This window comes from Callorhinus ursinus, unplaced genomic scaffold (genome assembly GCF_003265705.2).
Source record: "Callorhinus ursinus isolate GAN/ISIS: 27379988/994484 unplaced genomic scaffold, GSC_fseal_2.0 scaffold18, whole genome shotgun sequence".
Lineage (NCBI taxonomy): Eukaryota > Metazoa > Chordata > Mammalia > Carnivora > Otariidae > Callorhinus > Callorhinus ursinus.
Genome location: NW_027397080.1, coordinates 21713026 through 21729566, shown reverse-complemented (window position 1 = coordinate 21729566; position 16541 = coordinate 21713026). Strand labels below are relative to the sequence as shown.

Here is a 16541-nt window from a genome sequence, read left to right as displayed (position 1 = left end):
ATGATCAATTCTTTTATTCTTTCTACACTTTTCCCAAGAAACTACAATTCTATTCAAAACATTTTAGTAACATGAAATTACTACTTCCAATGGTGGAACCCATCTCAGGACTGGACAAGTCTTTTCACCCCATATGTTTCTGGTGGCTCTGCAACAAGAATCTTATCTCTTCTAAGGGGAAGAGCTTCACACAATTAAACCGCCTATCTTTACCAAGGATTAGGCATTAAATTAGGTGCTGGCATTCTGCATGGAGCACTGGGTGTTATACACAAACAATGAATCACGGAACACTACATCAAAAACTAATGATGTGATGTATGGTGATTAACAATAAAAAAATTAAAAAAATAAATTAGGTGCTGGGCGTATAAGGCTTAATAAGACACGGTGCTCCTTATGTTTAGGGAGCTAACATTCTAGTGGTAGAGACAAACAAGAAGCCAGAAATTAAGCATAAAATATGTCAGACAAAATTTAATGCTATGAATAAAATTAAAGGAAAGTAAAGACCAGAGAATGAAAGGGGTGTGAAGGTGCTACTTCAAAGTGATTGGGAATTGTTTTCCTGATGACATGATATTAGAAGAGACACCTGAAAGGGGAAAAAGGACATACTTGGGATGTAGAAGACCATTTCAAATATAAGGAATAGCAAAAGCAAAAGTGGAAAGGTAGAATGAAGCTTGTGGATGAAGGGCAGGGAGGCCAGTAGCAATACACTGTCATGGAGGAGAGAAGAGAAGGAGAGGAGCAGGGTTTAGAGAAGCAGCCAGAAGCCAGATAATGTATGACCACATAAAGACCTCCAAAATTCTACAAGTATGGACTCTTAAACAGTTTAGTCACCAGTAGAGAGACTGGATAGTTTTTAGTAGGGAAGCGATGTGATCAGATTTATGTTTTATAAGGACTCACTATGGCTGTTGTATAAAAAATAGACACAGAATATAAATATGTCAAAAACTCATAAAATCCAATAGCCAAAAAAACAATCCAATTTTAAAAAATGGGTAGAAGATCTGAACATTTTCCAAAGAGGACATACAGATAGCCAAAAGGTACATGAAAAGGTGTTCAACATAACTAATCATCAGAGGAATGCAAATCAAAACCACAAAGAGATATCATCTCACACATGTCAGAATGGCTATTATCAAAAAGATAATAAATAACAAGTGTTGGTAAGGATGTAGAGAAAAGGGAACCCTTGTGCATTGTTTGTGGGAATGTAAATTGGTATGGGGACCATGGGGAAAAGTTGGAAGATTCCTAAAAAAAAAAATTAACAACAGAACTACCGTATGATCCAGAAATTCCACTTTTGGGTATTTAGCTAAAGAAAACAGAAACACAAACTCAGAAAGATATATGCACCCCATGTTCACTGCAGCATTACTTAAAATAGCCAAGATATGGAAACAACCTAAGTGTCCATCAATAAATAAATGGATAAAGAAAATGTGGTATATATACACACACATACACTAGAATGTTATTCAGCCATAGAAAAGAATGAAATCTTGCCATTTACAACAACATGGATGGATTTTAAGGACCTCACGCTAAGCAAAATAAGTCAGAGAAGACAAATACTGTATGATCTTATATGTGGAATGGAGGAGGAGGAGGAGGAGTAGAAGCAGCAGCTCATAGATACAGAGAACAGACTGGTGATATCACAGGTTGACCAGGGTGGGAGCAGGTGAAATGGGTCATAAGGTACAAAAGTCCAGTTATAAGTAAGTCATATGCTTAATAAGTAACTAGGGGCTCCTGACTAGCTCAGTCAGTACAGCATGTGACTCTTGATCTCAGGGTTGTAAGTTCAAGTCCCACATTGGGTGCAGAGATTACTTAAAAATAAAATCTTTAAAAAAAATAAGGAAGTAACTATAGTTAATAATACTACAATGCAGATTTCAAAGTTGCTGACAGTAGATCTTAAAAGTTCTCATCATAGGGGTGCCTGGGTGGCACAGTCAGTTAATCATCCGACTCTTGGTTTTGGCTCAACTCATGATCTCAGGGTTGTGAGATCAAGCCCCGCATCAGGTCTACACTCAGCAGAGTCTGCTTAAGACTCTCTCTCACCCTCATTCTGCCCCTCCCCACTGTGTTCTCTCTCTCTCTCAAATAAATAATTTTTAAAAAAAGTTCTCATCACAAGAAAAAATTTTTCTGAAACTATGTATTGTGACGGATGCTAACTAGACTTTTTGTGGTGATCATTTTGCAATATATACAAGTATCAAATCATTATGATGTACATCTGAAATTAATATAATGTTACATGTCAATTATATGTCAATAAAAATTTTTCTAAAAGAATAAAAGAAAAGAGACAAGACAGATGCGAGGAGAAGAGAAGGGAAGTGACCGCTATCTAGGAGAAAGGTCAAAGTGGCTTAGAATCTAGCAGTGGCAGTAAAAAGGGTGAGAATGAGCCATATAGGACTTGCTGATACAATGGTTGTGGAATAGGAGATAAAGATGATTTAAAGAAGACTTCTAGGTTTATCATCTCAGCAACTGGGGTAGACTGAGGGATAATTTACTGAAAAAAAACAAAAACAAAAACAAAACATAGGCACACACCAAACACCTGAAAAAATAGTAACACCGGGTTCAGAAACTCCAATGTCTTTATAAAACCAAGAGATGACCTAAATGTGTAATGCACAAGGGTGCAAAATAGTAATAGAAGAATACATGCTAAGGCTAAAGGCATTCAGATTGGTGAAAACACTAATCTGATAAAACAATTTATATATGCCATAGAGAGAATCTCTCCCTTGAAGGCAAGGAATGGTTGCCAAGGTGTCAGGAATGATGAAGGAAACCCAGACACTCAAGATAAAAACTGTCAGGCTAACCTATAGGACTTAAATGATTTTACGGTTCCAATGGGCAGGGAGGGATAAAATAAGTAAACCTCTAAGAATCAAGAATAATATGGATAAATTCTCTCTAAAATATTAAAATGTCTTATAAACTATAGTATTGAAGACGGCAGTATAATGGTATTAAAACACATCAGTAGAGGGACACCTGGGTGACTCAGTTGGTTAAGCATCTGACCCTTGACTTTGGTTCAGGTCATGATCTCAGGATCATGAGATTGAGCCCCGAGTGGGGCTCCACGCTCAGCGCACAGGGTCTGCTTGAGATTATTTCCCCTCCCTCTCCCTCTGCTCCACCAGCTCATGGGTGCTCGCTCACTCTCTCTCAAACAAACAGCTTAAAAAAGAAAAACAGCATCAGAGGAATACAGAATTCCAGAAACAAGCTCAAGTATACATAATTCAGTAAATAATTAAAACAATATCTCAAAACAAGGAGGCAATGATGAACTATTCAATAAATAATACTGAAAGAAGGGACAAACCATTTGGTTAAAAAAAAAGGTTAGAACACAATTATCACACTAGAAAAAAAATATTACATATGTCAAATGGATTTCTAATGAACACTTACAAATCTGAGAAAAGTCATCACCCCAAAAGAAATGTGTACAATAGACATGATATTTCATACACAAATAACCAGCAAACGTCAAAAATCTTAGTTCTACAAATCAATAAATAAAAATTAAATGGGATTTTTTTTTTAATATATAAAATAAGGAAAAGGGCTCTTTCTTAAACTGCTGGTCAGAGATTAACTGGTACATTTCCGGAGGTAAGATAACATTATAACCCAAAAATAAGTCCACAAAGTTGTTCATAACAATATTGTTAGCATTAGTAACAAACAGGAAAAGAATGAAAATACCCATTAATTAAACAAACAAGGGTATATTCAATGAAATACCACGTAGCAAATAAAAATTATAATACCTATAGTCAAACATGAACGTTTCCGCATGACCACTGAAAAAATGGTATTTATAAAATGGCATGAATAAACCCAAATATATTAAATTATAGATATTGATATGCATATATGCACTACAAGATGTCTGAAAGGATATTCACCAAAAAGTTAACAACAGCTAACTCTGAGTAGTAAGATTTAAGGCTACAATTTCTTCCTTTACTATTCTTTTCCAATGAAGATTTATAATTTATACACATATAAAACTGAAGTCATTTAAATTCTGAAAATACATTTTCAATAACAGATAAAAGATGAAACCTGATGGTTTCTTGTGAAATTCTGTAACACTTCCTGTGACCCTTAGAACTACAGACATCATAGTTACTAGAAGATTGTAAGCTGCAACACACCACTGTTCAATGTCTGGGAGTAGGTGGCAAGGGACAGGAACTGTGCTACATGTGTAAAAACTGAAGTTACACCTTCTTTATAATTAGGATTCAGATTTAGAGTATCTAAGGTAAAATCACACCACTATAACAGCAAAAACTCTCACAAAATTTGAAGAACTATGTAAAAATGTCATTCAAGTAAAAATGAAGAATCATTGAACATAAAATAAAATTTAACATTATTAATGTGTCTCATAAGTGGATCTTACTGGGATGCCAAAACGATTTAAAACACATTTGCTCCACCAGTTTCTAAAACGATAAGGTATCTCAAAAATGGCCTTATGTCAAATTTTGTTTTCTGGCTTTAGGAGGTTCCCACAGGCAAGGAACCTGGAGAATCTTGGTGTTCTTAAAAATTCAGGACAGTTTTATAAAACCCTGCTGGGAGACAGACCTGATGAAATCAACAACCCTGCTTTATGACTCTAAGTAGGACCCCAGCTGTCCCCGTACAAATTCATTTTCAACAACAGATTAACCCTAATTATTAAGGGTCTTTGTTCATTGTGACATCTCATTTAAAGCTTTTAAGTCAGCCCCCTACCTAGTTACTTGATTAAAGTTTACAACACTTTACATACTATTGAAAAGTACTATTTTTTCTTATTCTTTTATTATGTTATGTTAATCACCATACATTACATCATTAGTTCTTGATGTAGTGTTCCATGATTCATTGTTTGCGTATAACACCCAGTGCTCCATGCAGAACGTGCCCTCTTTAATACCCATCACCATGCTAACCCCTCCCCCCCCTCCCCTCTAGAACCTTCAGTTTGTTTCTCAGAGTCCATCGTCTCTCATGGTTCGCCTCCCCCTCCGATTTCCCCTCCTTCATTATTCCCCTCCTGCTATCTTCTTCCTCTTTTTTTTTTTTTTAACATATAATGTATTATTTGTTTCAGAGGTACCGGTCTGTGCTTTTTTCTTTTTTTAATCTCTACGCCCAATATGGGGCTCAAACTTACAACCCCCAAGATCACATGCCTTATGGACTGAGCCAGCCAGGCACCCCAAAAAGCACCATTTTTAAGCCAAGAGATTAATAATGGGAAATTATTTTATTAAAGATGAAAAATGATGTGATTTAATTCAATGACTACTATCTTTACTGCAGACAACAGTTAAGACAAAAGCATACCTATGTGCTTCAAGGCAGATAGGATATTAACTCATTAGTGCTTCAAGACAGACAAGGATATTAACTTATTAGTGCTATGACTAAGTCAACAGGTGACATTTTAAAAGCTAAGACTGAGGGTTCCTGGGTGGCTCAGTCGGTTAAGCATCTGACTCTTGATTTCGACTCAGGTCATGGTCTCAGGGTCCTGAGAGCGAGCTCAGTGTGGGGCTCTGTGCTCAGCAGGGGGTCTGCTTGGGATTCTCCTTCCCTCTCCCCCCTCTTGTGCATGCACGGGCTCTGTCTCTCATATAAATAAATAAATCTTTAAAAATAAAAACTTAAACTGGGTTTGTTTATATTATACGGGTATCTCCTTCAAATTCTTTTTTTTTTTTTTAAGATTTTATTTATTTATTTGATAGAGCGAGAGAGCACAAGCAGGGGGAAGAGTAGAGGGAAAGGGAGAAGCAGGCTCCCCACCAAGCAGGGAGCCCGGAAGTGAGCACTATATTACATGGGTATCTCCTTCAAATTCTTTTTCTTTTTTAAGATTTATTTGATAGAGAGAGGGAGAGAGCAGGGGGGAACAGTAGAGGGTGAGGGAGAAGCAGACTCCCCAACAAGCAGAGAGCTCCACGTGGGGCTCGAAACCAAGACCCTGGGATCATGACCTGAGCCAAAGGCAGACGCTTAACCATCTGAGCCACCCAGGTGCCCCTCCTTCAAATTCTTTACGTAGGAACTTACCTACTTATACTATACAATTACTTGTATCATTGTCTAAGCTTCAGAACCTAACTTAACTATTACTGCTAAAACTATAAAATTAACAAATGGTCAGAATTTAACGTTTCCAGTTATCATGTTAATAAGAAGCTCTTCAAAAGACCGAATGACTTGCTGACTTTAGCAATTTTCCCACATGACAAGGGAGGTTATATATCTTTCCTAAGATATTCCATCGATCCATAGTTTCCAACCTTTTCTCTGCTCCTATACCCTGTGGCATAGGACTCTCACACGTTGTAGCAGTACTTCACTATAAGAGTAATTTTTTTTAAAGAGTGATTTTTAAAACAGAAAAAAGAACGAAGGTAATAGGGAGAGGAAGAAAGATATATAAAGTAGTTCATTTAAAAAACTGAGTAATTTCTGGTTCACCACCCCAGCCTTTGGAAGTAGACAATTCTGGAAGCCTTGCCTATACAGCATCATGTATATATTTTTATCCTAAGGGGTCCCATAAAAACTTCCAGGCATCTAGCACATTTCTTAATACAGAAATGTTCCTTGTGCCTTATTGCTATCAATGGAGACACAGCTGAGAGATTGTGATGCTAAGGGAAAGTAACAAAAACATCCCCCTTCTTTCCCACTTCAACATTTAAAAGCTAAAAGGAAACTCGGAGCTTACTACAATCCCTCATTTTAGTGATGAAAAAGTAGGTGTTGAAAGAACTTAATGTTCTGACCTAAGATCATAAATCTAAGTGACAGAGCTCTACAGACCTGTAGAAAGTGTTCTAGTACTCGATGAGGTCTATACATGCACCCCTCTTAGGGCACTGTGATCACTGGAATGAGCACATGCATACACATGCATGTATTTTTTATATATTTGAGATATAAAATCTTCAGGTGCTATTCCACAGATCATTTTAAAACCTAGGAAGCAGGACAATTTCAAATTCAATCTACTCTTTAGGGCAAAAACAGTAGCAGCAAAGCCTGCTTCTCCTCTCCCTTCTCCTCATATACACCTACTATAGTTTCCCTAAATTAACTCTTTCTTATCTTGAATGCTTGGCAAAATGAAACTCTTTATCCCCCTCTTCAAACATCCCCATGTATACTCCATGTTATGTTTTACTAAAAGTCCAGGTATCTAAGCTGGCAGAGTCAACCTCTGACTGTTCTCTTTTACACCTAGGGGAACCATGCATCCTGTTTACCTGGACAGTACTGGTTTATGCCTGCTGCCCAGCAAAATGATTCACAGCATCCCAAAGGCATTTTAAAACTGCCCCAATTCAGATGATAAATTATAAGGTCACTCTATAATCCTTACTTAGTAACCAACTGTCGTATATTCTTCTAACTGGTTTCCTCTCCCTTCAGCCAACTCCCTAATCTGTCACATGAAATGACAATCATCTCCCTTCATCTCATTTCCCATCTCCACATGCCACCTTCTTGCACATGCTGCCCCTCTGCCTGGAATATCCTTCTCTCTCTTTTCATTGTGTGAATACCAATCTGGGAACTCAGACCAAATGTCATTTCTGCTCTGAAGCCTTCCCAGAATCTTCCAGTCATGTTCAGGGCCTCCTGCACTAACAACAACTGCAAATATTAGTAATAGGAAGTGTGTTCTGAATGCTCACTGTGCCCTGAGCTCAAGCAATTTTAGGTATTTAATCTCATTTAATAGTATAATAACTCTATATGATAGGTTTTGTTTTCCTCATTTTTTTTAAATGTGTAAATTAAGGCTCTGGAAAATTCAGTAATTTGGCTAAACTTACAAAATTAAGTGGTAGATCTAGGACGTGAAACCAAGTATGTTTGGTTCTGAGCCAAAGCTTTTAAATCCCTCCCCTATACTATCACACCAGCACCACCAGTAACAGGTGTCTGTGATGCAACACATTTGAACCTGTGCTGCAATTCTGTCCCACTTGGTCACTTCTGTGCATTCGTATTTCTTTGTTTACACTCCACAGGAGGTCCAGTCATATATTAATGTGTCCTCTGTCTCAATGAGACTGGGATGACCTCAATGGTAGGAAAAGGCTTTGCTATTCATGGCACCTGCAATTGTGGCTTAACGCAGATATATGATAAGGTCAAAAGCAATAGAGTACTTACTCTTCAGTCATAAATTCTAAAGCAGAGGGTTGTCTCATCTGTAGTCTTAATAACTAGAATGTGGTGCAGGATCTATCTAGAATTAGACCACAGTTACAAACTACCAATCTTTAGAATAAACCTAATGGGTTTTCTTAGGCTGGCATAGTGCTATTTCTTGGTAGAATTAGCCGCCAAGATTTAAAATGTGCAGATTTTTTACATAAATAAAGATTTCTAGCTTCTTTTGAAACACTGGGTCAACATTTTTACATAATACAACAGTCAGGAAGTAATAACTGCCTACTTTAACCAGGGATGTCCTCTCCCACTCTATGTGCACAACTCTCTCTATATTTCCAAAACTGAAGCCAAGTATCAGTTGCCATCATCATGCTTCGTTTTTAAGGTTTTATTTATTTATTTGACAGAGACAGAGAGCTATTGAGAGAGGGAACACAAGCCGGGGGAGTGGGAGAGGGAGAAGCAGACTCCCTGCTGAGCGGGGAGCCCAATGCGGGGCTCGATCCCAGGACCCTGGGATCATGACCCGAGCCAAAGACAGATGCTCAACGACTGAGCCACTCAGGTGCCCCGCCATCATCATGCTTATGTGGTTGTTCTTAAGAGGAAAATGAAATCTTTCTAGTATGTATGTCTCTATTAAAAAGCTATGTGTGCATTCCATGAATTTCATGTATTTGGAAAGGCTACACATTAATGTGGTTTTGAGTGAAAATAACTAATAAAATAAACTGAGGCTTCATGACAATATTACTCATCAAGAAGTATTGTCTACATTATAATTATTGACTGGTGGCCTTTATCAATTAAAAGCATACATTTAACATGCTTTATGTTTACACAAACAAATATACTTGTATTCATTCAGGCCTGTGGTCCCTGATGAAAAATAGAGAGCAAAAGGATTTCTGTAGCCAAGGGTAACCAAAAGAGGGTAGGATATCCAGCTTGGTAATAATTAAAGAAAAACAAACCAGAGGGAATTAAAATGCAAAAAGATATACTAAGATATATTCGAGTTGAGAATTCAAACACTAATTAACAAAAGGTTGTCAAGTATATAGCTTGAAAGTAACAATATTTGAATTAATGTGGGAAAATAGAGATCAAAATTTAACTGCCCTAATCAACCAATTCCAGGTTTCTCTGTAGTATGGCCTTATCTAACTGTGCACATTAAGTAGAAAGCTTCAATGTGTAAATACTACTTGTCCCTACAGGGAGGAAATTAAATAAATTCACACATTTTCAAGGGCTCTGTGTATTTGTGATCTCAATTTTTTTTAAAGATTTTATTTATTTATTTGATAGAGCGAAAGAGCACAAGCAGGGGTAACAGCAGAGGGAGAGGGAGAAGCAGGCCCCCCGCCAAGCAGGGAGCCTGATGTGGGGCTTGATCTCAGACCCTAGGATCATGACCTGAGCCGAAGGCAGACGCTTAACCATCGGAGCCACCCAGGCGCCCCTGTGATCTCAATTTTTAAGAACATTTTTAACAACATTTTTTGACCCATGCTACTAAAATCAAGTCAATAGTCCACCATTCTAAAATGATATTTAATCATGCCTATCACTTGTTCATAAACTGGGCCCTGAGGAATACCTCACCATCAAGCCACAAAGGGGGAAACAAGCAGACCTCTACTCCTTAGTAACTTTCGTTTTCTCTGTCTTATATGCTGAGCTCTCACAGTTTAGGTATTTTAAAACTTTGAAAATCACTCATCTCTTCTGAATGGCTTATCAAAATTTAAAGTGACCAAGTGATGAAATATAAATCCTAGCAAATTTGGGGACTTCCAGCCTGTACCGCAGTTTACTAAACTCCAGTTCTTCCTGAAGTATCTTGATTTCTAAAAGCAATAAAGTCAACTTTTAGAAGACTATGATAACCACATTCTGCAATGGGAACAAAAAGGTGCTTAGCTGACAGAATTTCTTAATAGTCCATGTAAATAACTAAAGAAGACACCCTCTAATCAAAAAGTTCATTTATGTAGTCCTGAAAGGTAAGAGGTATACCTAAAATACATCTATCTGTGCTCTGAATTACACGGGCACTGGTCCCCAACAATACTGTTAAGTAACAATGTTTAAATTTTCAACCTTAAAGTTTTCACAAACATAGTGTGCAGCATTTAATTCCTACGGCTCCATATTGAAACATGAAATACTCAATTATTGATGAGGTTTCCATAGGAATTGCAGCTCCTTTTGGTATCATGCAATAGTTCGTTAGGAAGAGTGGCAGCAGCTATGCTCTGAATGTGGAGACAATATATAGAAATATTACCAATAAAAATCTGGAAGTTATAACAATTTGTAAAGAGAAAGAACATGTCTACTTATATATCATTTAGATATTCGAGGCTATGAGACAACTGATGGACATGAGAAGTACAGAGAGTGGCTACAGAAAGAAGAAGAGCCCAGCAGAGGTTAGTGAACAAATACACAGTGTCATCCCTCACAGCTCACTGTCTTACCTGAGGAGGAGTAGGTGTGGAAGTGGGTCTCCCTATGGGAGGAGTAGGATTTCTGCTGCCACCTCCAGACATAATCTCCTCTGTTATGTCTTTCCCTCCCTGGTTTGGATCCCGAATTCTTATCTATAAGGTCAGAATAAGATGGCATATTGAGAGATGGTTATCTATGTAGTACATTTATAGGCCCATGAAATGGTTAAAGGTATAAAGTGGGAAATCTATCAAATATCAAAGTTGATAATCACACTTGACTTTATTTCAATCACTGAACCGTATGGTGTCATTCAGAGAAATTTAGGACATTAGTTCTGACTTGAATTAATTAGAACAACAAGCTAAAATGAGACGCAGTTGGCTGAATTTCTAGGTCAGAATGGCAAAGAATTAACGCTTGTCTTGTAAGAACTGCCAAATTAACTGATTTTATTTACAATGCTTAATGTAACATTCATAATAAAATCGTTTTAAAATATATGTTACTCTGTAGAATAAAGCTTTAGGAGTTGTAAATGTTGTCCAACAAAATGAAAAATGCACCTATCCCAGTAATTAGGAATAATTTATGTTGCAGATACCTTACATATGTATACAAGAATGTTCACTGCAATAGTGGCTTGTAGAGCAAAGGCACAGAAACAAGCTCAAGGCTGATCAAGAACATAGTAATTAAAAAAGTATGCTACATCCTTACAATTAAATACCAATCAGCCAATAGAAAGAATGAAATAGATCTACATGTACTGATATAGAATGATCATCCAAATGTATTGGTAAGTAAAAAGCTACAAGATGCAGAACAATGTGTATGGTGTTCTTTCAATTTTTTAAAGGCGACCTATGCTTACAGATGTCAGTGGAAATGGTGCTGCAAAGGAGACGGAGCACCTGGGTCTAGGCCTTCCATCCTGTGACAGTGCTGAGACCTAAAGACCCCTTCTGCTATCACCACCTCCAAAGTGAAACCAAGGTAGCCCTGGCTTCCCGGAAATGTCAAAGCATTCATTAATAAAATCACCTGGTTCTGGAAGCTGTTTTGGGAATTCTTCAGTAAGATTTCTAATATCAGCTATTTTTTCAGATACAGAAACTTGTTTCTATTACAATTTTAAATATTGCTTCTCTTTCATTTGTTCTACTTTCTTGTTCAGTAACATCTATTATGTCTTCCATTTTCATCACCTTCTTTATTAATGTTTCTTTATCCTGGGTGTTCTTCACATCCATCATCTACCATGCTGTTTCAACATTTCTAAAGCATACTTTCTCAACTTCAGTGTCCTGATATATGGGCATGTCCTGCTTATTATGATGTGTGCACAAGAAATCTGTTTCTGATAATAAAAGAGCCTAAGTTTTGGAATCCTGTTATTTTTATCAGAGAGTACTTTCAAGAGTACTGATTGCTATGATATCTCTCCCACGTATCTCACCCTTGTGAATCTCATTTTGTGTGTCCTAATGGGTAAGAGATTGCAAGCCACTCTTCTACAGGATGTCCTGCAATGTGAACTTTATATTAGTGCACTCTAATTTTCTTGGGCCTGCCTTTCTAGACAGAGGCAAAGCCCCTGTAACTTCCTAAAAACAGAATACATTTTCTAAATTCTGATATTTCTAAAAATAAATCTATTCCACAGGGAGGATTTTTCTTATTGTCCTTAACATTTTGCTCATTTTCACTTGTGCTGTTTTTCCCCCTGTAAGTTCATATTTGAATGTAGAGCTGATTAGGACTGACATTAAAGGACAATAATCAGTATGTGAAAATAGAGCTCAAATTTCTCCCACTTAGTAAGATCTTAGCAGACTAAAGCCTCCCAGTTATAAAGAAGGCATGTTGTCATCTAGCAAAGCTACCTCAGTGCATGTTGAAAAATGATATTAAGCAAATGGTTCTTGTAACTTCTACTTATATGTCCATACAAATTGTCTAGGTCTAGCGGTAAGGATGTAAGTGAAGAATAAAAAATGGCAATCATTTGTGAACTCAGAAGAATAATGATTACAGCTGTGGGTAAACATATTTGACAAGGGACTGGATATTCGATTTTAAAATAAGAAAAATTAATAAATATCTCTTACTGTTTTTTTCTCTCTCTTGGCTGGAGGGGGCTGCTGCTGCGTAGGCACTATGATTGGTGCTGACTGATACACTGGCTGACTTGGGTAAAAAGGCGTTCCTAAAGAATTAGAAAAAAACAATGAAAAGAAGCATTCAGTTATTTTGTCAACCACTGTAAGACTACTAATGGCACTGTGTCTCCGGACAATCAGTTAAAAAAATAAATAACAAAAACATCCCACTTAATCATCTCTATCCAATAGCTTCCCTCTATTTACTGAAGTGCTCAACGAATGATTCCCCAAAACTCAAAACACCTTTTTGTCAGCATCCAATATGAAAACAACTAAATAACCAACTCCTGCAGATTGCCACTCGAGGCACCTTTCAAAAAAATTAATCATACTATAGCACTGCCTTTAAAAAAATCTATTCCAGGGGCCTACCCATTCCCTGCAATGTGATTCTCAAGCAAGGGTTTGTGTGAATATGTTTTGTGTGGGGGTTTGGTCAGAGAAAGGAGAATATATATGATCATCTTGTGGAGTGGGAGTGGTCTGATTTTTCTCCCTACTTTCAGAGAACCACTGTCATAGGGAACCACCTTTAAGGCTCAGCCAATATCATACTATTGGAGCAGAAAAAAGGCTGAGAACAAACAGCTGAAAAATGAAGTCTGATACTAAGAGTCCAGGTTCCAGGGTTTTAACTACCTTATGTACCATTCTCTAGCTCTAGCAACAACCTATACCTACTACTATCCCTTGAGTACATCAATCTCTCCAACATTGTTCATACCTTTGACTATGCTAAAGGTATGCTAAAATTACCTTCTTCCACTCACTCCTTGTACTCTCAATGAATACTTTTCTTAACATTAAAACTTTGACTATTAAAATAATTACTATTAAGCCAGAGTACTAAGAGAAGAGGTGATGAGGAAGGGTCAGATACTGGATACATTAAGTAGAATCTACGGATTTGCTGATAGAGTAGATGTGACTATGAGAGAAAGAAGTGTCAAGGAAAACTCTTTAAGGTTTTTTGTTGCAGTAAGTGGAAGAATGAAAATGCTATTTACTGTGCTATTTATTTACTTACTGAGATGAGGAAAACTAGAGAAAGAGTGGAGTTTAGAGCATAAAAATCAGGAGTTCAATTTTGGACATGTAAAGTTTGAGATTCTTACTAGACCTTCAAAAGCAGATGGCAGCAAGTAGGCAGGAAGAGACACAAGTCCCAGAGTCAGAGAACAGGTACCCATTTTGGAATTAGTATAGTATGGACAACATTTAAACCATGAGACTGGGTGACTGAGGAAATTAGTACAAATAGAGAATGAACCCGAGGACGAAATTTTGGGGCAGTCTTATGTTGTTCAGACATCACGGGTATGAAGAAAACCTAGCAAAGGAGATGAAAAAGAAAATCAAGGCAGTGGCTGAAGTAAAGAGAATGGTTCCGGAATGGGGAGCATGCATAACTACATAAAATGGCACTGAGAGTCAACCAAGATTCAGCAAAGTAGGATGCACAGGTGACCCTGACAAAAGTTATATGGGTGGAGGGGCGGGAAAGTGCATCCTGATTAGGGTGGGCTCAACAGTGAATGAGATGGAAATGAAGAAAAGTGGCTGGGCTGTTTGTTTGTTTGTTTGTCTTAAGATGGAAATAAAACACTATATACCTGTATGCTGAAGGGACTAATCCAGCAGAGAGAAAGAAAATGATAATGCCAGAAAGAGAGAAGAGAACAGCTAGAGTAATAGCCTTAAATGTGTACATGATGGGATCCAGTGCACAAGAAGACTGGCCTTTGGTAGCAACAGTGATGGTTGAGTCACGATAACAAGAAGGAAAAACATGAAGGTATAGGTAGTTAATACAGGTAAAATCCTTGGTATGTTAGTAAACAAATAATGTTGGCTCTATTATCACTGTCATCATCAACATCAAACCATCCCCACCATCATAATAGTCTCTAAGTGGTAATTTCTTGGAAGCAGTACCACATTTCAAGGTACCAGAATTCTGCAGGTCTCAATCAAATTCGGAGAAGATCTAAACAGGGGGCATGGCTAGGATTTCAATTAATTCAATGTAAAAAGAGAAAAACACCTTATTAGCCATGCTTCTGGTAGTATATACAGTATTCTCAAAGTCAAGCTTAAATAAGCGATTCTACACTACCCTATAATGTCACTAGTTCCAAAACTCAGAAAACAATCCCCTAAAATTGGTTTCAAATGTTGCTAGACAGGCAATACAGTCTGCTCACCTTGCCATATTTTTTAAACTAAGTGACAAAGATCCAAAAGGTGAAAAAAATTAGACTGTTCTAATGAAACGTTTTTGAGTCAACATGACTGGGGTAGAGACTACAGATAGTACACATGCAATAAATACCAGCTGAATAAACCTGGAAGCATAGGATATCTCAATAATGGGGTTAAACACAATTAGTAAAACATCAAGTCAACTGTGGACCCCAGTGGAGTGGGCCCTCTAACTTAGCAAATAATGATTATCTTTTATAGAATACTAATTCAACTTCCTATATAGTCAGAGACATTTAAAAAGATTTATTTTATTCTATTAAAAATGTGAATAACTTTTACATACCATTTACTAATTAGGTATGTTACTTAATGTCCCCAACCTCTTATGCATGGAATGTAACAGGTTTATCTAGATTAGAGGTATGTCAACTAAAGCCAATAGGCTAAATCCAGTGCAATTTTATAAATAAAGTTTTATTGGAATACACCTACATACAGTATTTTATCTGTTACCTACTGCTGCCTTTTCACTAAAATGGGAGAGCTGAATAGTTGCAACAGAGACCATATGGCCTGCAAAACCTACAATATTGCCCTTTATAGAAAAAGGGCTGGCCCTTTTCTTCCCCTGATCCTTGTTCTCGATCAGTGGTTCTCTAAACTCCAGTCAATACAAAATGTGTCAATGATATATGGCAAAATTTACACAATAATAACCACATTACTATACTAACCACACACAGCCACAACTATAGGCTTGCTAATTTGACATTTTGGAAAGGTCTGTTACTATTTTGAAATTATTTGTCTTGTTCCTTTGTTGTTCAAACAGCCTTCCTATATGAAATGCTACTAACATTAAATAAGTTTTCTTTGAAAGCCTTTGTGGCAAAATTAAAAAGGTAATAGTTCTATATGTTTCTTCCTTTATTTTACTTTACTTTTTTTAAAAATTTTATTTGACTAGGACATTGAAAAATCTGGGAACCAGTGGTCTAGTCAACATTTAGATTTGTTCTCAATGGTAAAACCCCAAACACAAATATCAAACAAATGCACTGTAAGATCCTGAAAGGCAAGGAGAATATCTCAACATCTACATCCTACAAAATACCTAGTACACTGTCTTATACATTGCAGGTCTTCCAAAAACCTATCAAAACTGAATTTTCCCATAGAAACAAATAAAAAGATAGTGGTTAAGTATGCAAGTCGCACATAAAAATCAGTTTATGCCATAATATCCTAGAATAATAACGTCAGTATACAACCACATCCACAATCACAGTATTTTTTTTTTAAGATTTATTTATTTTAGAGAAAGAGAGCATGAGCAGGAGGGACAGAGGGACAGGTAGAGAGAACCTCAAGCAAACTCCAAGTTGAGCACAGAGCCCAACACAAGGCTCAATTCCAGGACCCCAAAATCATGATCTGAGCCAAAAC

At 37.0% G+C, this 16541-nt stretch overlaps 1 protein-coding gene across 16 annotated transcripts in view; it reads right to left on the bottom strand.

The window, feature by feature from the left end:
• The window catches only part of EIF4G3 (eukaryotic translation initiation factor 4 gamma 3), a 335019-nt gene that overhangs the window by 125543 nt on the left and 192935 nt on the right, over window positions 1–16541 (bottom strand). For all 16 annotated transcript variants that reach the window (XM_073903237.1, XM_073903228.1, XM_073903230.1 and 13 more), the window contains 2 exons: window positions 12837–12934; window positions 10755–10877 (listed from right to left, as the gene is read on the bottom strand). In XM_073903237.1, coding sequence (XP_073759338.1) covers window positions 10755–10877; window positions 12837–12934 — 221 coding nt within the window. The remainder of the gene's footprint in view (window positions 1–10754; window positions 10878–12836; window positions 12935–16541) is intronic.